This window comes from Mixophyes fleayi, chromosome 1, assembly GCF_038048845.1.
Source record: "Mixophyes fleayi isolate aMixFle1 chromosome 1, aMixFle1.hap1, whole genome shotgun sequence".
NCBI lineage: Eukaryota > Metazoa > Chordata > Amphibia > Anura > Limnodynastidae > Mixophyes > Mixophyes fleayi.
Genome location: NC_134402.1, coordinates 446,233,225 through 446,257,674, shown reverse-complemented (window position 1 = coordinate 446,257,674; position 24,450 = coordinate 446,233,225). Strand labels below are relative to the sequence as shown.

Genomic DNA, 24,450 nt, shown 5'->3' with positions numbered 1-24,450 from the left:
ATCATAGGATGGTGACATCATAGGATGAGGTCACACAGCCGTCCAATCACAATGCGGGATCACTGCTACTTCCCAAATAGCAGCCCAGGAAGTGAACTAAACTTTTCCTGTCCTATCACTGGACGCCAGCGACAGCTGCGATTTGGAGACGGGGGAATAGCGCAATCGCCCATCTCTAGAATGACATTATGGAAAACACATAATAACCCAATACCTTCAAAGTCAGGCAGGGCGCTATCATCCACCAGCAGCAGGGGCCGGACGTTGTTCTGCTCCAGGAGGTTCCTGGCGGCCGTCAGAGACGTGAAGATCTCATCCTCGCTTATGTCAAACTGCAGCCCCCGGAGCCGCTCCAGCAGGGTCCTCTTACATTCCTTGGTCGTATTGGTGACAAATCGTATTACCAGGGGAGCGTTCCGGAGTCTGGAGGGAACGTGAAGGGAGAGATGGACCAACAAGATCCCACAACAAGATCTCAAGATTTGTGAAACAACCTCAAGAAGTTTCCCAACCCTCTGTGTAACAGCCCCCAGAGGCCATGGTCTGAGGCTTTCATGCAGTCGAATTGAAGGCAAGATTACAAAAAACTATGCTCTAAAGCAGAAGTGCTCAACCAGTTTTTATAATTGGGACCCCAAGTGTCAGTGTGTCATTGTTCTGTGACCCCAAGTGTCAGTGTACCATTGTTCTGGTACCACAAGTGTCAGTGTGTCATTGTTCTGTGACCCCCAAGTGTCAGTGTGTCATTGTTCTGTGATCCCCAAGTGTCAGTGTGCCATTGTTCTGTATCTCCCAAGTGTCACTGTGTCATTGTTCTGTGACCCCCAAGTGTCAGTGTGCCATTGTTTTGTGACCCCCAAGTGTCAGTGTGTCATTGTTCTGGTACCACAAGTGTCAGTGTGTCATTGTTCTGTGACCCCCAAGTGTCAGTGTGTCATTGTTCTGTGACCCCCAAGTGTCAGTGTGTCATTGTTCTGTGACCCCCAAGTGTCAGTGTGTCATTGTTCTGTATCTCCCAAGTGTCAGTGTGTCATTGTTCTGTATCTCCCAAGTGTCAGTGTGTCATTGTTCTGTGACCCCCAAGTGTCAGTGTGCCATTGTTCTGTGACCCCCAAGTGTCAGTGTGCCATTGTTTTGTGACCCCCAAGTGTCAGTGTGTCATTGTTCTGTGACCCCCAAGTGTCAGTGTGTCATTGTTCTGTGACCCCCAAGTGTCAGTGTGCCATTGTTCTGTGACCCCCAAGTGTCAGTGTGCCATTGTTCTGTGACCCCCAAGTGTCAGTGTGCCATTGTTCTGTGACCCCCAAGTGTCAGTGGGCCATTGTTCTGTGACCCCCAAGTGTCAGTGTGCCATTGTTCTGTGACCCCCAAGTGTCAGTGTGCCATTGTTCTGTATTCCCGAAGTGTCAGTGTGTCATTGTTCTGTATCCCCCAAGTGTCAGTGTGTCATTGTTCTGTACCCCAAGTGTCAGTGTTCCATTGTTCTGAAACTGCAAAAAGGTGGTCTCTAATTAAAAATAATAGAGTGCACCTCTAGTCAATGATATGAAACCCAATACAATGTTTACTTTATGGGGTGTGTAGTCTCGCTTGACACAGACATGAAACAATATTTTAGCTGGATATATGAGCAATTTTCTTCCACCTTTGTGTTCTGAAACCTTTATCCAACTTTAAGTTCCCCCAACCCTTATTTATTATATATCATCATTTATTTATATAGCGCCACTAATTCCACAGCGCTTTACAGAGAAATCACGTCAGTCCCTGCCCCATTGGAGCTTACAGTCAAAATTCCCTAACACACACACACACACACACACACACACACACACACACACACAAAAGACTAGGGTCAATTTTGATAGCAACCAATTAACCTACCAGCAAACACGGGGAGAACATACAAACTCCACACAGATAAGGCCATGGTCGGGAATTGAACTTATGCAATTACTGTATTTATGTGTGTGAGCTTGGCTGTGGGGAAGAGCCAATATGGGGCGTAACTAGACATTTGTGGCCCACACAACAACATTAAGGGCCTCCCACGTACTGACCAAGAGTGAATAAAAGACACCGGGAGATGTCGCCCACCCAGCTGCCACAACAGACGTTACACAGACCACATGAACCCAAAGAGCCAGGGCAAGTCCAGGACCTAAATCTGTGGCTTTAACCTGAAGCCTAAATCACTACACAGGGATCCAGATTCCAGAACAGCTGATAGAACAAAATAAAAGACATTATCAAGTTGTAGAAATAAGAAACCTGGAGAAATATATTCCCCTACAGAACATTATCAGCAACTTGTATTTGAGCTATAAGGACAAATAAACATGTTTGCTAATAATGTGATTATGTAAAAGGACAATCAATAATAAATCGTACAAGCTATAGAGATACAGCATTTACCTTTTCAGTGCTTCCTGCGCCCCAGGAATAGCGGCGTCCTCGATATGAAGGGTACCGCTGAGATCCACAAGTACGGCCTTCAGGACACGCCGAGCCGCCATCCTACCATGACACGGGAAACAATGGAATTAGGTCTTGTGATAACGATAATCTACAGGCATACTGTGACCAAGTTGTCACACACGAGTTTTCTATAACGTGAGTGAGGAGATCTAGATCACTGTTTGTGAAATGTGACAACTGAGACTAATTTCTTGTACACACGAGTGTTGGAAGCACAGGTGTAGGCATTAATGACAGTGGAACACATACAATTATACACCTGTGTGCACAGCCAACCACAGGAGCTTCATACATTTGAATATTTTTACTTCTCTACATTAAGAGCGATTTCACCATTCACTTCCGGCAGCAGAATGACAGAAATTGATCCTTGTCAAAAATGAGGCAATTCCACGATGACAAAAACAATGCCAAAGACCTCACTCCCCTGTGTAGGATGTCTAAGGTTCAAGTAAACACCCAACTACCGTTTACATGACAGATACACAATTGGGAGTATGGACCATGGACCTTCAACAAGACTTATCAAGCAATGTTCAACGACATCCAGGAAATGACCATCGCAAGGTAAGGCGCACGTTCCACGAGCATCAGCTGGCCTACACACTCTTACACCTCAATGATAGGGACTATACATTCCTCTTGTCGAAGTCAGCAAATTGGATAAAGTCATTTCAATTAATATCAAGCAAACTTGGTTGTCTTTGTCTGAAAATATACGTAGAGCACGCTACGGCTTCGAGGGGCGTATCCAGCCGCAACACGTGGCAATAACAGGTTTTACATATTTACACGCATTCACACGAACATACACATTTGTAATTAGTACACATTAATTGTAGTTGCAACACATAGTTATTTATGTCAAAATAAAGCAGTATTTATGTTTAATATTATAAGTTATATGCATGGTAGTGAAATTCAAGGTTCCGCTTGCAGGAACTGTATAATGTTTAGAATCGTTTTAATCCCCTATTCATCAGCAGCTGTCCGGTTCATTCGCCGAAGAGATCGCACATTGCATACTCTAGTTCAGGGTTGTCCAACGTGCGGCCCAGCACGCCTGTAAATGTGGCCCAGAAGGAGTTTTGGTTGTGGCAAGGGGGCAGCAGTGTTAATGGAAAAATGAAATCCTTCAAAAAAAAAAAGAGAAGAAATACTTACCTTGCCGTCACGTCAGCTGGTACTCCGGCTCCCTCCCTTGCCTCCTCCTCCGTGCGGTGCTCGCAGTGAATGTCGGGCGTGATGTCATCACGCCCAACATCCATTGCCGAGCGCAGCACAGAGGAGACACCCGCGCGAGAAGAACAATCAGCAGCACAGAATTGGAGAAAAGAAGAGAAGAGGACAGGAGAACAAGCCGATTAAAAGGTCAGTTAAGGGGGAATTTTTTTATTATTTCAAGGGACGCTGACCAGTGAATAAAAGTCACCTGGTCCTGGAGCATCATGGACCTTATCTCCCTGCTACATACTTCTACTTGTAATACTAATGGGACATTATATATTATTCTCTTTGGCCCATTACAAGTTGTTATCCCTTAGCTAACATAGTGGTGTAATTAGCAAAACAGGTGACAATTTGGGGTCACAGTGGTGTATATGTCAGGTACCGCAGGCCTGGTCAGGGCACCCTGATATACAATGCCTGGCTTAAATGCACCTTATTGATATTGCATCGAAACAATACAAAAAGTGATTATAGTATAATAACTAGAGAGGATTTTTTGAACAGGGCAATTGAAAGGTAAGTATAGGGGGATTTGAAAAAAAAAAGTGATATATATATATATATATACACACAAGTTAACCCGTGCATGATACTCATGCATTCTAGTCAAATCAAGCTACTTAAGGTGTTAAAAAGGTTCTTGTCATGCATTTGGGCCTAGCCCAGGCCTCAACCACCAACCACTCCCTACTGTCACCCCCGGCAACCACCAACCACTCCCCACTGTCACCCCCGGCAACCACCAACCACTCCCAACTGTCACTTCTCCTTCAAGAAATATATATATATTTTTTTTTAAAATCTTTATAAACACTTTTAACAATTAACAAATTAAATTAACAAATTAAAAACATCTTAGTATACTAAATTTCAGCCCTTTCTGATTTTTTTTTTCCACACACACTAAGAATTTAGTAGGTCAGTGTATAACTCCGCCCAGCAGGTGGCGCTGCAGCTTGGTTTTATTTTTTCCACACACACACAGACAGACTAACACATGCCACTAGACATTTATATTATAGATGTTAACTATGTTTTTTTGGATGATCAGCTATCGTTATTGTTAGTGTATCTTATGTGTGGCCCAAACCAACTCGTCGTCTTCCAATGTGGCCCAGGGAAGCTAAAAGGTTGGACACCCCTGCTCTAGTTAGTGTTGTGGGGGAATAAATGTTTAAAGTGATACTGACTATAAAATGCTAATAGACTAGTTGAGACTGGATTCTAGGCAGGAAAGTCGGAGCACATCCCCTGGAGAGATGACCCCCACCTTTGGATATTTTGGTTTGAACTGGCCTATGACCTGCAGTACACTGGACCTTCCTGAAGCCTGGACCAATAGAAGCAAACCACACCATCTCCATTGTTTTACTGTACTTCTGACTGCATATAAGCAGGAGCTTTGGGCTTAGTGAGCAGTCTTCTTTGACCACAGACTTCAGACCTGAATGACTGTTCACTGGATACAGAGCGCCTGCGATTAGTAACGGCTGTACTTATTTTATTTCGCTTGAATTATTCTGCTACTTTTGGATAATAAATTACTTTGTGCTTTGGAAACACAAATCGAGATTCGACAATCGTTATTGGATAGCGACAAAATGTGCATAACAATTTCCTTTCTACATAATGTTTATACCAGGATAGAAACACTTACGCTCAACTAGAAGCCACCATATCGGATTACATTGCCCACAATGACTCATCTGACATATCCAACAGGGTAATATGGGAGGCAAATGTATTCAGCTAGGGTCTCTCTTGGAAAAAAACACACAGAGACAAATTACTACAGAAAATGAAACTATTAAGAGACCACTCACAAAGTCTCCCGATCAAGCCCTAAATAAAACAATAAACGATAAAGTAAAACTCTCATTCCGGGGTTGCCTTAATCGTTTATTTCAATGGGGGAACAAACTGGGTAAGATGCTAGGCAGGTCCTTATGAGATCAAAGAGCGACCACTTTTATCCATTGCATTCGGGATGATAGGGCAAAGATAAATAAATGGTGATGATGATGACCGACTTTGAGACCAAGGAAATTGCTCCGACTTCTCTAAATTATTCAATATAGCAGGCTCAGATTTGGGTTCCAAATAAATGAACTGAAATAGACGATTATCTCCACCACATCAACCTCCCCACGCTCACAGAGGAGAACATATCCTTCCGAGAACAACCATTCATACTCCAGGAGATCGATCAGGACATGTCGAACTCTCCTTCTGGTCAAAGCCCAGTTACCGATGGCTTCTCTCTCTCCTACTACAAAACCTTTAAGTACACACTTGCCCCTCTCCTTCTGCAAAACTTCAATGCTGTATCAGAGAAACACGAATTCCTGAAACAATATCACTTCTCAACACTGACGTCAAGTTATACGTCAAACTGATTTGCCAACCGGTTAAAAATAAATTTACCAAAAATAGTACACGATGACCAAGTTGGATTTGTCCTCGGTCAAGAAGCAAGAGACAACACTACCAAAGCCGTAGGACTGATTTACCAAGCATCTAAAGCGAAGGCACACTCAATCCTCCTGTCCACCAATGCTCACACAGTATTCAACAGGGTGAATTGGAGTTTTATGGCTACTATCCTGAAGCATAATGGATTAGGCCCGACATGTCTCCATAGGATTTTAGCACTCTATGATGCACCAATGGCTAAAATTGGATTGCAAGATAAGTCTGTAGTATGTACCCAACCTAAGCGGCACTTAGACTAGTCCTGCAGCAAGAGATACGACTGAAAAACAAGCAGCCGAGAGAAGCCCAAAGCTTGAACCAGACGTTGCTGTGTGCGCTCGAGTTTGGCACGTCCTTACTGTACATTGTCTACTGCCAAACACCCCTTCCATGCCCCGGAATAGGCTACATTAAGGGCTCCTTTGTGTTCGAGGATGAATTAAACGTGGCTGCATTCTGTGGTATGGTCCGGCTCCGGCTCTTGGCAAATTCATAGTTGACACAATCCAGTTACGCACCTCAATCCCTCATTTTTTTCTTATCCTCAACAACAATATAAGAGTTCCTGCCTTTCCCTCCTCATTTCTCATCCTCCATTCCCTACGTTATCGTATTTACTTCCCAAGTTTTTTATGTTTTTTTAACGTTCCAAAAACTTGTTTCTTTTATCCACTGTAGTTTATATTATTTGCATATTTCTAGCTGGGGTAAAACTTATAACAATTTGTCTTTTGCATATATATGTACCCCTTATCCTTCCTGTAAATCTTTTGGATGTTTTCTTATATTTCTTGAAACGTGTTGGACTGTATTATATCTGTTTTACGCAATAAAAACAGATGGTTAAAAACAAACAAACAAAAAACCCCAGCATATTTCTGGCCATAGGAAGCTTATTGCTGTTTCCCATTCTGCTTCTAGTTCTGATCAGCGATGCAGTTTGCTGCAGGAAGGTTTAATACAACACCCACAGAGTGAAGAGAGACAGACAGGAGATCGGGTGAGCTGCGGGGAGGGGAATCTTGTGGTCTGTGGGAGGTACAGAATTATCCCTACTTACATTAAAAGCATATTGAGCTAGTAAACTTTCTTAGAATCAGATTTAAAACGAAATTTGTCCCACAATATCAATGCTATGAGCAAACAAAAAGGATCGCCTTATGCAAAACATGCCGATCGAGCGTTAGTGCCATTCAGTGTTGGCAACATCCTCCATATGAAACAGAACATATCATCATCATCACCATTTATTTATATAGCGCCACTGATTCTGCAGCGCTGAACAGAGAACTCATTCACATCAGTCCCTGCCCCATTGGAGCTTACAGTCTAAATTCCCTAACACACACACACACACACACACACAGATACTAGGGTCAATTTTGATAGCAGCCAATTAACCTACCAGTATGTTTTTGGCGTGTGGGAGGAAACCGGAGCACCCGGAGGAAACCCACGCAAACATGGGGAGAACATACAAACTCCACACAGATAAGGCCATGGTCAGGAACTGAACTCATGACCCCAGCGCTGTGAGACAGAAGTGCTAACCACTTGCCTAAAGGTTAAGATAATTATAAAAAGCAAAAAACAAACAAAAAAAAAAAAGCTTACACTTCACTCTGCCCTGTGACAAATACAAACCCTTTTAAATAAAATCAGAGGGATTATCTGCTATTAGTTGGGCGTGGATCAGTGCCGTAAGACACGGTTTTGATCAGGCGTTAAAAAAACCCCAAAATAGCGTTACAAGAGAAGGTAAAAACTTTGCATAATAGCTGTGATTAAATAATGTTGTCAGTGTCGTTATGTGGCATCTTCAAGATCGCTTATTGCAGCAAATAATGTAAATTCCACAGCTATCCAAACATGCAGCACAGCCCCTAAAAATTCCAACATCGGATTCCTTCCTTGTTACAGGCCCCATACAGCGGGAGAGTCACCTCACACCTCCTGCATGTGACAACTTACTGGGTCATTTTGAAGTCAGATTCACTTATCAGTACTGATTAGAGAGCTCCAGGTTATCAGTCTCCTACATCTAAAACTTTAAATGTGCCACCAATTTAACCCTTGGTGAGGATGCTGGTTCCCACAGCTTAATGACTCGAGATGAAGCGACGGCAATGCCTCCCGGACGGAGAGAGAGTTAAACTTTCTGAGTCATTTCTTCATCATGACAATAGCACAAAATATCAGGCCTTATCTAGAAGAAATGAGCAAATTAGCTACAGGGTGAATCAGAAGCTTCAAGGTAAAGGCTATATTCTGGAGAAGAAGTGTCCTTGACATTGTTTGTAACCATGGGTATAGGTATGCTGCCTGCAAGATATTATAATTCACGCTTTATAGAAATTGTGCATTGAAAACATATCACTTTGTTAGCTGACTAGTGACATCACTGAGGGAATTGAATGCTATGCCCAGATCTGTATCGAGATACACGTTGGGAGACTCAGCTTCAAATCCCAGTTTTGGCTCTTTGATACCTCGGACAAATCACTTTGTGGTCCAGGCATCAAAAACTAGATTGCAGACTCAAGAGAGTGGGAAACGGTAAAGTACAAATGGGCAGCACGATGGCTCAGTGGTTAGCACTTCTGCTTCACATCGCTGGGGTCACAAGTTCAATTCGACCATGGCCTTATCTGTGTGGAGTTTGTATCTTCTCCCCATGTTTGTGTGGGTTTCTTCCGGGTGCTCCGGTTTCCTCCCACACTCCAAAAACATACTGGTAGGTTAATTGGCTGCTATCAAAATTGACCCTAGTCTCTCCCTGTCTGTTTGTCTGTCTGTCTGTGTGTATGTTAGGGAATTTAGACTGTAAGCTCCAATGGGACAGGGACTGATGTGAGTGAGTTCTCTGTACAGCGCTGCGGAATCAGTGGCGCTATATAAATAAATGGTGGTGATGATGATGATGCCGAGTATCTTTTATTTATAAAGCGCTGACGTACGAGGCAGCGATGTACATTGAGGTGATCATGAGGCAAACAAATTCCATAGTATGAACATGAAAAAGAAGGCAAAGATGTCCCTGTCCACGTGAGCTTACAATCTAAGCATGTGGGGAACGCATGATACATAAGGTAGCGGAATAACACTTGTACCAGGAAAAGTGCAAGACAGCAACATTATCAGCCGTCAATAATAAAGCTGCCAATGGCGCTTGGCATTTCTGAGCCACTAATACTGCACAACGCTATGTACAGAGGAAGCCGGCTGGAACTGTGAATTGATAGTTGGGTTAGGAGCATGATTCTGCTCCAAGTGTACTCCCTTAATATGATTCTCTTTAATATTATTAGAATATATTATATTTAATATTTAAATGGGCATACACTCACAATTCTTTTGTTGATCTATGTGCATTGTGAAGATCAGGGCCTAAATAGAATATTAAAAGTCAGGGCGCCAAATAAAATATCAAATTGATAAATAGAAATGATTCTCCCTCAGATAAAAGTTTTGTTTCCTTTATAAAACATTTGGTCCATTAGCCCAATGGGAGATAATGAGGTTCAGCAGACGCTCTGCCAGGAAGCTAAGTAGGATATACAGACCACAGCTATGTATTGTGTTTGATCCTGTGTTTCCTATTTAGAGCAGACTGTATATTGAGGCAGGGTAACAACAAAGGTGTAAGGTATAAATTAGGGGAAGCTATAGACTAGGTGAGAACCTTGTGGACAGATGCAGAAACGTGAAGGCGATCTATGCAGGTATATAGAAATATGAACTTCAAAGAAAATGCCTTCATATTTCATATTTTGGGAAATCAGGGTGCCGCACCGTACTCAAGGGCCGAAACTGCACCAGGGTTGTGAATTATAGGTAGCGGTGGCAGTCACTTGTCTTTGGGAAAGGTATTTCATATTGTTATAATTCCATCATGTTTGGTATTTAAATGTGCGGGAGGTTATGCCTGGTTTATTGATGGGGGAGTTACGTCTCTAGGAATATATGTGAGTTGAGCTAAGTTAAGAAAGGTCAAAACTTTTGGAATATTTTTAAACAAACCATGCTTGACACCCAGGGGACATTTCCGCCCCCACATTAGCATCCACACGCCCCCTGAATGCCGTCCCACCTCAGTTGGCTTAAAAGCCTGTGTTGTGAAGGGACAAATGGTGGGCTCTTGGGGTTGAACCCAATTGAAGGACTGTCCATCTCTTCTGCCTGCCCCAGGCATCATCATCATCATTTATTTATATAGCACCAACATATTCCGTAGCGCTTTACAACTGGGGACAAACATAGTAAACTAATAAACAAACTGGGTAGAACAGACAAAGAGGTGAGAAGGCCCTGCTCGCAAGCTTACAGTCTATGGGACAATGGGAGATTGACACATGAGGTTAAGTCTACATTTTGCATTTCGGCCCAGCCAGACTGTAAAAGTAAAAGTGACTCATAAGCTAAATGATCCTGTCACACAACAATGTTGGTCAGGGGGTAGTTGTCTTGTGTGAAATTGTGTAACAGATGGTAATAGGGTAATGTAGTGAGGTTAAGAGGGTGGCTGAGGAATATTATAAGCTTGTCTGAAGAGGTGGGTTTTCAGAGAACGCTTGAAAGTTTGTAGACCAAAGGAGAGTCTTATTGTGCGAGGGAGAGAGTTCCATAGAGTGGGTGCAGCCCGAAAAAAGTCCTGTAAACGGGAATGGGAGGTTGTAATGAGGGTGGATGAGAGACGCATATCTTGTGCAGAACAGAGTTGACAAGTTGGGAGGTATTTTGAGACAAGAGAGGAGATGTATATTGGTGCAGCTTTGTTGATGCCTTGTAGGTTAATAGAAGTATTTTATATTGGATTCGGTAGAAAACAGGCAGCCGGTGTAGAGACATACAGAGTGATTCAACAGAGGAATAACGATTTGCAAGAAAAATCAATCTTGCTGGAGCGTGCAAAATAGATTGTAGGGGTTTGAGTCTGTTTTGGGGATGACCAGTAAGGAGGGAATTACAATAGTCAATGCGGGAAATAAGTGCATGAATTAAGGTTTTTGCGGTGTCTTGCATAAGATATGTGCGAATTCTGGAAATGTTCTTTAGATGTATATAACATGATTTAGATAAAGAGTCAATATGGGGAACAAAGGATAGGTGTGAGTCAAGGATTACACCTAGGCAGCGAGCTTGTGGGGTGGGATTTATGGTCATGTTATCAACAGAGATAGAAATGTCAGGTATGCTCTTGTTGGTGGGTGGGAATATTATTAACTCTGTGTTAGAAAGATTAAGTTTGAGTTGACAAGAGGACATCCAGGATGAAATGGCAGAAAGACAGTCAGTAACGCGGGACAACACAGATGTCGAGAGATCAGGAGAGGATACATAGATTTGGGTATCATTCGCATAGAGATGATACTGAAATCCAAAGGGGCTTATTAGATTTCCAAGAGAAGTGGTGTAGATAGAGAATAGCAGAGGACCTAGGACTGAGCCTTGTGGTACTCCAACTGATAAAGGAAGCGGAGCAGAGGTGGCCCCCGAGAAATTAACACTGAAAGAGCGATTAGATAGGTAGGATGAGAACCAGGATAGAACTGTGTCTTCAAGACCTAGGGATTGCAGAGTTTGTATGAGGAGAGAGTGGTCAACGGTGTCAAATGCAGCCGAGAGATCCAGGAGAATTAGAAGAGAGTAATGGCGTTTAGTTTTAGCTGTGATCAAATCATTGACAACCTTGGTCAGCGCAGTCTCTGTGGAGTGTTGAGAACGAAAGCCAGACTGAAGAGGATCCAACAGGTTGTTTGCGGAAAGGAAGCGTGTGAGGTGAGCGTAGGCAAGTCTCTCTAGGGCTTGGAGGGGAATGGGAGCTGAGAGATGGGACGGTAATTTGAGAGAGAGTTTACAGATTATTATACGTAAATTTATGCTCTGTACTTTCATCCTATTTGTTCTTATAACTGCTATGTAATTTATATTTGTATGTCAATTGTTGTCTATTTGTTTTTTTATATCTGAGTGCCCTATACCTTTGTATATTAAATCTAAAATTTAACAAATTGTGTCCTTGATACTCTAACGAATCCATGAGCCTGTTAGGAAGAATATAGCTTGACCATGTTAACCCTTTGAATGATGGTGTGTGATTTGTTAACACATTTGACTAACAAGCTTAGTGTGTGCTTGTACTTACATGGTGTAACAGTCTGGAGGTGTGGCGAGTTAACCGTTTGATTGCTAGTGTGTGCCTTGCTAAGGTGTGTGTTACAAAGAGCATTGTGCGTGCCAGTGTGGGACAATATGTCGGTGTCCTATTGCCCTTATTCAGTAGGTGGTGGCTGAAGTGTGTGGGGGCGATTCAGCAGGTCTATAACCCGTGTGATAGGTAAGAGAGAGATTGAGTGCGGGAATCGTGTGTAACCCCATACAGTAAACACTCAAAGTCACGGAAGCTGGAAGCGTGTTCAGGACATGCATCCTGATATGTTTTTGTAATAATAATAATTCTGGTTAACAGCAATGCTAACCATGTTCCACCGTGCTGCAAATGACGGAACTGCTGTGCGTCTCGTTTTTCGATAAGTTACCACAATTTCCATTAAGGCGGATGGACTGGCAGAGCGAGATACGTAGGAGGAAAAGTATACACAGCCGGAGGAGAGGAGATGGACGGAGCGTTCCCAGCAAAGTATGGAGTACACACCGCCGTGCTATGTGAAGCAGCGCATGTCTTGTCCTATGCGCAATTCAGGAGCGCAATGACCGTGGTAATAAAAAGCTTCACACATGAAATAAAGACAGTCCCGGTATCTCCTTTCTCTCACGATTAATTTAAGCCATAAAATGACACTAAACCGAGCAGAATTAAAAGGAGGAAATGGAAACATTTATTTAATTGAAAGGGGTGATGTTAAAGTGGTAGGAGGGCAACACGCCCACATTTGATGCAATATAAACACATGGTAACCACACTGAAGGGGATTATTTTCTGCCTATAAAGTGAATTATCAACAGGTTTCCACAAAGTTACCCCCAACAACCCACTCTATACTCTATATGAATCCGATTGCGGCGTTTATGTATTATTGGCGATTTTACATATGGAGTTGAATTTCTCTGAAGAAAGAATAACTAACTGCTTATAGTGGGTATTTCAGCATTAATATATATTGCTAGGTGACCGTGATTCTAATGGGTATTCCTAAAGCAAGAAACTTCATCATATTTGTGTGGAACAAATTACTGTTCCATTGATTATTTTTATTAACTGGTGACATTAATTGAATATTTTTTTTTCAAAGCTCTTTTGTGACTTTATATTCCACATAGGTATTGGACGTATCCTGCTGTGTATTGTCTGTTAGAGCAGAGCGCACCTAGACCCGTATTCATCACATCCGCTGCTTGCTGAATACGGATGTGCGTATTGCCGATTTACGTGCATTTTAAGAAAAACGCACAATACGTTTGTTTGGCCTGTTTTAATGAATCAGGCCCTGTATCTTTTGGTATTAAAGGGCAGATGAGATCCAATCTGGACCTCCCCTATACTGCTATTCGGGAATTAGGTTAACCCAGTGGATCCCAAACTTTTTCAGTTCAAGGCACACTTAGGGTTTCCATAATTTTTTCAAGGCACCCCTAAGCCAAAATAATTACAAAGTAGTCCCCCGCCTTGCTACCACTGTCCCTGGCCGAGGCACCCCAGGGAGCCTAGGTGCACAGTTTGGGAACTGGGTTAACCAACAGCCCCCACCCCTGAATGCAGAAACTGAAGGTATATTTACAAATCTAGAACAATTCGGCATATGCGCTTATATAAAGCGCACTAAATATCTACATTAAACACTGTGGGCCTCATTCAGAGTCGGACGCAAAGTCCGTTTCAGGCGCATCCTGCACATTTCCACCGATGCGCATGCGCAGTAAGCAACAGTTCTGTCTGCTTTTCATACGCAGTGTACACTGCGACAGTTTGCGTCTCAGTACGAGGGAAAGGGTGGAACACGGAGTTATGTAGGCGTGACCGTGAATGATTCAGATACTATGGGCATCTACCCGCAAAAACTACCCTAGTCGGATGAAGACGCAGGCGGAACACACGTCAAAACAAGACTAAAAAAGTGCGGCAGGAATTAGGTGGCGCAAGTAGTTAGCTAGCTGCAGTAACTGGTCGTAGCTTGGTAGGGTATTACAAGTGGGACGCAACTGGGGTTGCATGCCACTCATAATACCCTACCAAGCTGCAGAACACTCCCACTCCACTACATTGCGTCCGACTCTAAATGAGGCCCTGTATTGGTATTTATGTGCCTTAATGAGTCAGACCCATAGTGTCACCTGCAGCTTACATACAAGCTGATATTATCTCCAAATATTTGTCTTCCTAATTCCGGCTCCCCCTGACCTTTCTCCCAAACTAACAATGTGTGTATGAGTATGTTACACCCATGTACAGTGGTGGTATAATATTAGGAGGGGGGATTGTGTACTAAAATTAACACCCTAGGACTGCAAACCTGTATAAAATACATATATTTGATACCCCTATACCCCAGAGAACCAGAAGATTACATTTTAGGGTGAAAATCTATCTTAAAAAATATATATTTATTTTAAAGTGGGAAAAGAAAGCCACGTTTGTCCTGAAAATATAAAATATAGGTGCGCTAACTACAAATAAAAATACTAGAAATAAATAAAAAAATGATGCCCATGTGAAGGGATCCAATGACAGGACAGCTGCCGATCGTTCAGTTATATATAACTCTCTGCATAAATAAATCCACAATTATTCTGAACAATTCTATAGCAAACAACATACTGACGGTCACCTACGTATAATTCATGGATTCAAAACAAGCCCTAAATAGCTTGCACAATATTATGACTAATAACAAAATTAATGAAATGTTTGACAATAAGAATACGAATAATAATAATTATTATTATTATCATTATTATTCATACAATGCTGCACAATTGTAAGTTTGACCTCTGTATAAGGCAGGATACAGATGCACAGAGCATGGGGCTATTGCACAGAGCAATAATATAATATAAACCAGTAATCTACATGCTGAGTGCAATGAATGCACAGTCTCTGCACACACACAACAATGGTATAATATTAATAATAACCAGTGAGGGTGAACATAATGACTAGATATTATATATAACACAACCCAGGGTCCAGCTCACTCACTGCAACAGTCCCTCTGTCCCCACCAGCAGCACTGAGTCCTTGCCTGTGTTGTCCCGACCATTCCTGTCAGACTTTCATAGCACTGTCTCCGTTTGCTACGAGCAGGCATGGTTTAGCAGCCTGTCTGCAAGAAGGACCCCGGCTCCTACATTGGAGGAAGTGGATTGTCTCGGTCGCGCGTGGAACGCAGATAGTCGCAGCTTGTGGAACGCAGCGAGTCGCAGCCTGTAGCTCCCCGGTGCGCGGGCAGAACTACAAGTCGCAGTGTGCACTGGAAGCTCATAGGTGGCAGATGAGACTTGTAGGTCCACACCAGCTGTAGAGATAAAGGGCTTCCAGAACTGACACAGGATGATGCTGAATGAAGCACATGGTGTACAAGTTGTGCTGTAACCCATAGAGAATTAGTGGACCATACTCCTGTATGTCGGGATTGTCCCCACCTAAATAGGGACAGTAGGATGGTGTTATAACTGCTATAACACATGGGTCCTGTATTAAAATATTAAATATGTAGTTTTCATGGCTATACGGTATAGCCTATACCATATATCCCAACATTGTCAGTGTCCAAATCAGGACCTTGTTTGTGCAAAGACAGCTTGTCATAAACTGGGCGCCCCAACCCCACTTAAAACCATATCTGTTATCTCTCCTGGAACGTCTGGAAGACCTCAGAGAACAGCAGGCGCCGCCTCGGAGCCCAGCGGAGATGGGGCTTAATGATGCGATTTGCGTCATTAAACTCTGCCCCACTTTGCGTGATGCCAAGAAGGGGAGGGCTGGCAAATTTTAGCCCGGGGGGGGGGACAGATTCTGCTCAGCAGCCTATTAGGAACATTTTGAAGGAAAAGAAAATGCAGGTGGTTCAGTGACCCAGCCCATGGTAGCCCACTATGGGACCGGCCCGGGGGCCATATGCCCACCAGCTCAGATAGCCCCTGACAGCAGGGGCGCGGTGATGCATAGTGTCACTATGGCCCCTACCCCCACTGGCCACCTCACAGCTTAGTATACTTAAAACATACTTTTCTCCATACTCATTCTCCTGGACCTCTCTGCTGCTTTTGACACTGTTGATCACCCTCTTCTCCTACACACCCTTCACTCCGTTGCCCTTCGTCACACAGTCCTTTCCTGATTCACTTCCTACCTATCGAACCACTTCTTTAGTGTTTCTACCTCTGGCACATCCTCCCCTCCACTACCACTAACTGTTGGGGTCCTACAAGGCTCTGTTCTTGGGCCTTTACTTTTTTCTTTGCACACCTCTTCTCTAGGGACACTAATTCGCTCATTCGGCCTCCAATACCCCCTCTATGCTGATGACACCCAAATCTATATCTCTTCCCCTGACCTCTCCTTCTATACTATCTGATGTAACCATCTTTCTGCTATCTCCACATGGATGTCCACTGGCTACTTAAAGCTCAACATGTCCAAAACGGAGCTTATTATCTTCCCTCCTGTCAGAGTCACCACCTGCCCTCAATTCTCCCTCACTGTCAATAACACCACAATTTACTCAGTCTCCCAAACCTGCTGTCTTGGTGTCACACTTGTCTCCACCCTCTGCTTTATTCCTCACATCCAGACTCTCTCCCAATCCTGTTGACTCTACTTTAAAAACATTGCCAGAATATGCCCCTTTCTTACTCAACATGCTACCAAAACTCTTATCCATTCTCTCATCATCTCCCGTCTTGACTATTGCAACCTACTGCTATCTGGCATTCCCGCCACCCCTGTATCCCCACTTCAATCCATCCTGAATGCTGCTGCAAGACTGATCTTCCTCTCTCACCACTCCACATCTGCTGCACACCTTTGCAAATCCCTACACTGGCTCCCTGTGTCCTCCAGAATCAAATTCAAATTACTCACCCTGATCTACAAAGCTCTCAACAACACTACCCCTGCATACATCTCATATCTCATATCAAAATACTCTCCCTCCCATCCTCTTAGATCTACCTCTGACCTGCTCCTTGTCTCATCTCTGGTAACCACCTCTCACTCCCACCTACAAGACTTCTCCCGTGCTGCTCCTCACTTATGGAATTCCCTAAAACGCTCAGTCAGACTTTCCCACAGCCTTCAAATCTTTAGACGCTCTCTGAAAACCCATCTCTTTATTAGAGGTGACCTTATCCCCGATAACAACATTCACACTAATGCACCCTCACAACTGTCCCAATCTCCACTCTGAGTCACACTCACTCCTCTTGTTACAGCTGTGTCCTCTTCCCTTTAGAATGTAAGCTCTGTAACGAACAGGGTCCTCCATACCCTTTGTTTTCATGTCTGCATTTATTTTGTCTGCTTGTATGTCCCTGTTTTATGTATGTACTGTTTTCCCTACTGTACGACGCTGTGACAATTGCACAAGGCAGTAAACAGGACACAGTAAGTCACAGTCAGGACAAAGGTTCCAACTGTCCGGACAGTCGAAAGGTATTTAAAGTATTTAATTTCCAGGGACATTTTATTGCTGTGTAGGTACCAACTAAATGGACTTTTGAGTACTACAATCCCAGCCATGATATATATACTGAACTTGGATATAATGTCATTTTTATTTACATTTTAAAAACTCCAATTGAATAAACATAAACTTATATAGCCCAAGGCATTATGCAGTTGGTCATTGTTTAAAAGAAAGGGACATTTTCAGGGACAAATCTTTAAAATCGGGACTGTCCCGGAAAATTAGGCAGCTGGTGACTATTCAGCCTAACAAATGTTATCTGTGTTCCTCCAGCGGTAACTGTTCCCCACCTCCAAAACATCCATGTCTCATGGACGGACCTATGTGGAACAATACCTCTGTTAGCTTCTAGTAGTGCCCAATTGATAAATCTCTATCCTATGTATTATTATATGGTTTATGACACTGATGTGTTTGTAGCTGTATGTTGTCTTTTATGATCATTTCAACGTAAAGTATGTGCATATCTGTGAACAAATGTGAAAATTATATCATTTAAAGAGCTGCCAAGTGGTCAGAAATACCTGGAGTGATTATACAGTCAGTGGACACTTTATTAGGTACATCTGCTCGTTTGCAAATATCTAATCAGCCAGTCATTTGGCGGAAACTCGTTGCATAAAAGCATGCAGACATGGTCAAGGGGTTCAGTTGTTGTTCAGACCAAACACCAGACTTGGGAAGGAATCTGATCTAAGTGACTCTGACCGTGGAATGATTGTTGGTGCCAGACGGGGAGGTTTCAGTATCTCAGAACCTGCGGATCTCCTGGATGTTCACACACAACAGTCTGTAGAGTTTACAGAGAATGATGCACAAAACGAAAATCATCCATTGAGCGGCAGTTCTGTGGGTGAATGAGAGGTCAGAGGAAAATGACCAGACTGGTACAATCTGACAGAAGGTGACAGTGGTACACACTACACCCCCTGATACCATTTGAGCATAATTTAAATACCACAGCCTGAGTATTGTTGCTGACCATGTGCATCCCTCTATGGCCACAGTCTACCCATCTTCTAATGACAGAATAACACGTCATGTCACAGATCACACGTCATCATGTCAACCTGAACCTTTAAGGAATGTTTCCAGCACCTTGTTGAGTCCATGTCACAAATAATACACGTTCTGGGTGGCAAAGTCCTACTTGGTACTAGAACAGTATACCTAATAAAGAGGTCACTGAGTGTACATCTCCACTGTCGGAGGGAGATGTGAGACAGCCATCCGCTCCACATAATGTATCTTACAGCGTCACCACCTTTTTAAAATTTGGTACAGGATACAAAGACCCTTTTGTTAGTATACAACACCGAGCCTGTAATGTGCAACCAAAAGCACGTGTATTTCGGCTCTTTAGATAAGAGACGTTTTATTACATGGATCATTGTCACCCACAGACTGTGCCCAGTGGTAGACTTACCAGGTTATATCCATGCCCAGGTCAGAAACAAAATCAACTGTTAGCTCTTAGGGTTCCCGTTAAAGGTTTTCACTTTTATAAGGAATACAATGAAGCATGCCCTTACTAATAACTGTAATATGTACTAACTGTCCAACATCAATGGAGCCAAATTGGCTCGTCAATCTCTTGGCTTCAGGTTGGGGACAGGACAGGATTTTAGGGCATCCACAAGCTCTTTGTATAGAGATCATCTAAGTTAAGTGAATGACTGCCCCTTAATGACAAATCTGCCCAAGTCCAGACCTTGAGGACTTATTTCAAGAAGGACTCTGTAAGCATTTTTGCTCTGCATAGCATATGGAACGAGACATACATACATGCGGTATTTAGGCCGTTAAGTCCGACCAGTGTGTTACATACATGTGAATAACAGACGCGTCATTGGCTGCAGATTATTATTTCTATAGAGATCCAGACATGAATAAATACTCACAAAGATCTTTTATGAACTAGTCCTAAGGGCCAATAATATGTAGATTGGTTATTTCCGCCTTGGAATGTGATTAATAAGCAATTTCCAACAAATCTTACAACAGAGTATTGCAGCCATTCTCTGAAAAAAAGTTGGGATACTTGGAGCAGTCTCTAGCGCTCCAGCTGCTGTGAACTACAGAGCCCAGCATTCCCTGATAGTCCTCTGAGCATTATAGTAACAAATATAAAATTTGATTAGCTTCTGGTACTTAGTATAATGATTCCTCAGCACATTCCATACACATTATAAAGGATCAGCTCCGATCTGTGCCCTGCACCATGTTAAATCTTCACCCACCAGCTGCGCTTTTCAATAACCCAAAAAACATTTCAGACAAGTTTTTGTGGAACATTTTTTATTTCCCTTCCCTGTTCAAATAACAATATATAAAAAGAACTGAACAAAAGTGACAAAAATAGGAGCACATTTAAAAAGACAATATTGTGTTTAATGATCGGCTGCCAATCCCGCAGTCTAGGTGAGAAAAAGATGTAATGAGTGGTCGCTGTACGGCGAGCAGTGCTGGGCATTTTTTAGACTGGCGATTCTAGATGGGCCAGATCACTTGCCTTTGTTCATCTTTATACTTAGATGTTATTGACTTTGCACAATGGAGAATGTATTTGAAAAATACATATCTATGTAAACTAATGACTGAAAAGGTCTGGGCGGAACAAGTTCTCAAATGCAACCGGTTTATTCCCTATAAACCAGAGACATCACTGGTTCATAGATTAGTTTGAGAGAGAGCTGCCGACTCCTGTATCCAGGGTATTGTGTAGTGATCTCACACACCCTTAATAATGCAGCAAATATTTATTTGGGGGGCAAGAAGCACCATCATTATCATAACACCAGGCATTATTAATGATGTACAATATCGGTACACAACACTCTGCTTCCTAGAGAATTGATAGGTAGTATGCTCTGCGTGCTGGTTCAGTTTGCAAAATGGCTCCATCCATTGAACATCATAGTTAGCCTCATGAATAACCAGGGGGAAAAAAACACAATATAGAAGAAATATAGCTTAGGGTTGGAAGTGATTTGGTCTAGGTAGATGCCATGTTTTAATGGTTTATTTTAATGTATTTTGGAACAGCTTACATTTGGGAACTATGAAAATGAATGCACCGATATGTGCACTAGTGCCAAGTCTCACAGCACAAATGTCTGTACTACATGTCAATCATTATTATAGCCACTGGTGAATTGCGATACGGGAGTCGGGCGAGAATAGTCTTTGTGGTGGAAGAAGCATCGGTTAGAATCCAGCAATGCTCTCAGCACCTGGTGGGGTGTATATTGGAGACGGTGTTTCCACGTATGCAGCACGTTCATTTTCAAAAGCTCTCTCTCAACAAAGGTTCTGCAGAATTCATCGGTAGAGGGGAATTTTCAGCCTGGTCTCCTTGTAGAGATATATGATAGTCTGTCCAGTTGGTCTTTCAATGATGTGCTGGCCTAATTCAGGTCAAACATGTCTTTATCCAAACAGCAGAAGCAGCACAATTGTTACGGAGTTCACAATTATTAGAGGTACTGCAAAGAGAGAGGACCTATTAAGACACCCATATATAAGTTTGTACAAGCAAACAAGTTTAAACTATGAAGAAATCTAGAGACTTATGCAACGGCCTGGTGCAAAGAGCAGTAAGGTACTATTCTATGCCAAACATGCAGGCCTTTGCCTTCAGGTGCATGCCTACAGTCCCAAATGTCAGCAGCCAAAGGGGGGATTTAACTGCTGGGAAGGGGGCGTGTTCTATCAAAGAAGTGGGCGTGGTGTGAGAATAGTGAGATCATCAGGGCACGGCACAATTTTTCCCCAATTTTCCCAAACAGATATTAAACCGAATCGTCCTGGTACATTACTTTATAGACGTTGTTCATATTACTGGACCATCATCACATTTAATCCACTTCAGGGGGTCTATCAAACGTAAATAACATTACTGGATTACGAAAATAAAAACCATATGGAAGGACGTGTATTTTTTTTTTTTTAAACAAGAGTAAATGTGTTTAATAGAGACCGGTTTATGATTTTGGGTAGTTAAAGCACCATTTCCACTCAAGCAGTTAGGATCTAGATTAGAAAAGATGACGAGAGGGGTTTTCACCTACAGTGAGACAAGAGACAAAGAAAATTTGTATAAATAAAAACTTATTTTTATTTAAACTGCATTGGAAAAATGACTAGTAGACAACAAAACCACGTATTTCCTGTACATAATGCCTTAATGTGTTTATCTTTTCCAATGTAAATCACTATCAATCCATCTGTTCAGTGACTGGGAAAGCAGAGGAGATGGAATGATCGTCAAGCAAAGATTGTTTGGTTTTACCATACAGGAAAATAACTCGGCATAGTTACCTCGCATTACTGTCCGTACGGAGCGCACAAGATTCATCATCTGTGACTTTACTCCAGGTTCTTCTCCGAAACCTCCAATACCTTGGTCTGCTCCCCAACCAACTGCCGGGGCGAGAAGACACAAACCACTCAAATAAAAATAGGCTACAACAGACAGACCCCACACCCAGATCAGAATACACTGGATTCTCTGTGTCCGTTACAAAATACTCATACTATGGGTACAGTTGTCATTTTCATTTAACTTACTACACTCAATTGCCCTTTTTTTCAGTCTTGTCCTAAACATTTGATGTGTGACCTGCCATGCGATCCATTTTTCCTTGGCACTTATTGTAATTTATAACACAGGAATCATGAACACCAACACATTTGATATCATGTATTCTTTTAATTTTATATTTAAAATAAAATAATTATTACCCGTGTCTTCATATTATTTTAGTACAAGTTTGTTACTTTCTAATCCGTTATCATGAACTTTTGAGTCTAAAATAACTCCCAATGTCATAGACAGAATGGAGCAATACAGATTATAATCCCCACACTAAGCACATATCAGTGCAAATAATTTGGGATGCTTAATGTTATAGTAACATCCTAGTTATATTTTAAAAAAATAATATACTTAAGCTAACTATAATTAACAATAAAGTAGTTAAAAAAAAAATACATCAATAAATCATATATTAACCATGGCTCCCATATCATAAAAAATTAACATAATATTAAATCAATCCACTTTAAAACATCTTGTTCAATTTAAATGGAAGGGCAATTCCTTAAAACAGGCACACAATTGGATTCAAACATTGGCACCCCTTCTGTTACCTCTAATAGCGAGCGGATATACGACCCACCTCCTCTGCAGGTGAAATTATCTCTATTTATCGCCTATTAACATACCGCTATCTAAAGAGGACAATTATTTTTAATATGCATAATTAGGGTGTACAGTTATATTAAAATTGGATTAATACTTAAGATTACTAGCTGATAGTACAAGATTGGTTTTCACAAAGCGGGGACCCACTGTGATCGCATGGTAGCCCCCCCTATTGCTCCCAACCTACAGATTATAAATTAGGAGAATTTGTAAACACATTATGCAAGGTTTAGGAGGAAATACACTCATTTTATTATATTATAATAGCAATAACAGGAGCTGTAGATATTCATTTAGGGGGAAGAAGTGTTAATAAACTAAGTGACATTGATGTGCAGACATTTGCATACTGTAATAATGATTATATTCTGCATATGTGGCAGTAGCTGTATTCCTGAGCCCCATTAATGTCCCCCCAGAGCACCCCTGTGGGTTATGTGCTGGGCATGGGGCACCCCTGTGGGTGATGTGCTGGGTATGAGGCACCCCTGTGGGTTATGTGCTGGGTATGAGGTGAGGCACCCCTGTGGGTGATGTGCTGGGTATGAGGCACCCCTGTGGGTTATGTGCTGGGTATGAGGCACCCCTGTGGGTTATGTGCTGGGTATGAGGTGAGGCACCCCTGTGGGTTATGTGCTGGGTATGAGGCACCCCTGTGGGTTATGTGCTGGGTATGAGGCACCCCTGTGGGTGATGAGCTGGGTATGAGGCACCCCTGTGGGTTATGTGCTGGGTATGAGGCACCCCTGTGGGTGATGTGCTGGGTATGAGGCACCCCTGTGGGTGATGTGCTGGGTATGAGGCACCCCTGTGGGTGATGTGCTGGGTATGAGGCACCCCTGTGGGTGATGTGCTGGGTATGAGGCACCCCCTCCTCCCCCAGCCGCCCCAGGCTCTCACTCTTGCTCAGGAAGCGCTCCTCATGCAGCACAGCCACCGCATTGACGCACAGCAGAGCGGCCTGGAGAAGGGAGTACAGGGTGAACGCCATCTTGTCGGAGTCCGTGTGTGTGACGTGGCGACCGCTGGATGAACGAAGTCATCAGCTGGGACGGGCCGCTCGGTGGGACAAACATAATGAAAGCGCGAAGAAATACAGTAAGGTAAAACTAGGTTAATATCGATTTTCTGCCATGAATAGAAACTGGGAATGGCATATCTCATGAGATTGTGAGGAAATATAGTGTTAACTAAATCAGAATCCAAACAGGAGAATATTAACAGGAACTGAAATTCCAAATTACAGTTTATTCGTCATAGTCCTTATGAAATTCCACAGGTGTCATTTATTTGCATTGGCATACTCACTTTGCAGATACAATCCTTCTTTTTTTTTAAAAAAAATAAAAAAATAAAAAATATATATATATATGTATTTTCACTGATGGTGAGCATTTATTTGACTTATATTGAGGAGAA

General features: G+C 42.5%; 2 protein-coding genes across 3 annotated transcripts in view; both read right to left on the bottom strand.

Annotated features, from left to right (window-relative positions):
• The window catches only part of HDHD2 (haloacid dehalogenase like hydrolase domain containing 2), a 33,421-nt gene extending 17,926 nt beyond the window's left edge, over positions 1–15,495 (bottom strand). The window contains exons 1-3 of one of the 2 annotated variants that reach the window (XM_075186011.1): positions 15,338–15,495; positions 2,416–2,517; positions 215–423 (exon numbers count right to left, since the gene is read on the bottom strand). In XM_075186011.1, coding sequence (XP_075042112.1) covers positions 215–423; positions 2,416–2,516 — 310 coding nt within the window. In that variant the 5' untranslated portion in view covers position 2,517; positions 15,338–15,495. Of the gene's footprint in view, positions 1–214; positions 424–2,415; positions 2,518–5,365; positions 5,385–15,337 lie in introns of those variants that run through there. The other variant, XM_075186012.1, reaches the window with a different exon arrangement.
• Positions 15,496–20,106: 4,611 nt separating this feature from the next.
• On the bottom strand, positions 20,107–24,063 carry IER3IP1 (immediate early response 3 interacting protein 1). The gene is made up of 3 exons (XM_075186018.1): positions 23,932–24,063; positions 22,146–22,247; positions 20,107–21,310 (listed from the first exon to the last, which is right to left on the bottom strand). The coding sequence occupies exons 1-3, from the start codon at positions 24,020–24,022 to the stop codon at positions 21,255–21,257; spliced, it is 249 nt and encodes an 82-aa protein (XP_075042119.1). The 5' UTR covers positions 24,023–24,063; the 3' UTR covers positions 20,107–21,254.
• Between the last annotated feature and the right edge of the window lie 387 nt (positions 24,064–24,450).